The sequence below is a fragment of the Anarrhichthys ocellatus genome, unplaced genomic scaffold, assembly GCF_004355925.1.
Source record: "Anarrhichthys ocellatus isolate YVR2014 unplaced genomic scaffold, GSC_Weel_1.0 scaffold21, whole genome shotgun sequence".
Classification (NCBI taxonomy): domain Eukaryota; kingdom Metazoa; phylum Chordata; class Actinopteri; order Perciformes; family Anarhichadidae; genus Anarrhichthys; species Anarrhichthys ocellatus.
Genome location: NW_022280051.1, coordinates 5,106,600 through 5,108,082, shown reverse-complemented (window position 1 = coordinate 5,108,082; position 1,483 = coordinate 5,106,600). Strand labels below are relative to the sequence as shown.

Sequence of the window (1,483 nt, the reverse complement as noted above, 5' to 3'; positions counted from 1 at the left end):
ACACACACACACACACACACACACACACACACACACACACACACACAGAATAAGTCAAATATCAAAACACTAATGAACCTCGTTAGCTGATGGTTAAACAAAGCAAAGCTTACAGGATTACTACTGTACTTTTATAATGTATTTCTTTATCTCTCATGATCTGTTGGAGGCTGACGGGTAATATTACTCTGAGATCAAACAATTAACGATGTTCATGAACAATGGTCTCCGACATTAAAACGCTACTTTCTGCCAAAGTTATTTTTAGTTCACAGATTTCTCATTTGTGGTTTTGTTTGTGCTCCTCTGACTGTTTTGAATCATTATCTAATGAGACAATCCTTTTTTACGTTTAATAAACAATATTTGAGGTTATTTTTTCCTCTAGGTTTAACAAAACAAAACTTGAAATTGAGGTTTTTAGGGTCTGTAAACAACCTGCATACTAATGTACATTGAGCAATAATTTAGAGGTGCGATTAAACTTTAAGATAATAACTACGTCAGTTTATTTCAGCACTGTAACTGGATGCCTTACGTATGGTTTCTATTGTTTAAATGCCTTTCTTTGCCTTCAAGCAATGTGTGTTGTGTTTGAAAGGCACTATATATACACTTTATACCTTAGCTATGTTAAATTATTTTATTTCTAATTAACAGACACCTGGCAGCCAATCTGAAACTAAATATTCTGAGTCTGATGAACTCAATCAGTTTAAGTTAATCAACATGTCAGAAAACATCAGCCGGCGTCTGAAATCAACCCGTCTGTCATCAGACCCTAATTAGGTTGTGCTGACTGTGTGTGTGTGTGTGTGTGTGTGTGTGTGTGTGTGAGCCACCTGTTTGACTGTGTTATTGGAGCCGATGTGGAGGGTGTTGGTGACTCCTCTGGGCAGATAAAAGGCCTCCTCCACCCGGCCTCCACCGGCTCCTCTCTGACCCCCCCGCACCGTCACCGGCCTCCTCAGATCCATCTGGACCTGAATGAAACCAGTATACACACCAGTAGGATTCTGGGAGAGAGAGAGAGAATAGAGAGGCAGAGAGATAATTTAATTTATTTACTTGCCAATCAGTTTCTTGATCAATAGTTTACTCTTTTTGTTTAATATACGGATATTAACGGTGAGATATTCCGGTTATAAACTCCTTAGCTCCGTACGTTGAAGTTTTAAAAATGACTCGCACAACAAAAGCAGCACATCTTCTGCAAACGGAGGACGTTTTACTTGAATAATTCATCATAAAAATAGTGAAAACATCAGTAAAATCAGAGTCTAAAACAATCAAAAGTGTGTTTTCTACACACAGTACGTGCTACATGATCTCTCCCAGAGGAGACCAGTTCACCCAGTGCGTCCTGCAGGACAGATGGCCCCAGACGGGGGAAGAGCATCTTAATCTCATTACTCCACGTGGAGCCTGGAGGACTCTGTGTGTGTGTGTGTGTGTGTGTGTGTGTGTGTGTGTGTGTGTGTGT

At 39.9% G+C, this 1,483-nt stretch overlaps 1 protein-coding gene across 1 annotated transcript in view; it reads right to left on the bottom strand.

Annotated features, from left to right (window-relative positions):
• rassf3 (Ras association domain family member 3) overlaps nt 1-1,483 on the bottom strand; it is a 21,645-nt gene that overhangs the window by 2,294 nt on the left and 17,868 nt on the right. Inside the window, exon 3 of the mRNA XM_031859296.1 lies at nt 801-1,016. Coding sequence (XP_031715156.1) covers nt 801-1,016 — 216 coding nt within the window. The remainder of the gene's footprint in view (nt 1-800; nt 1,017-1,483) is intronic.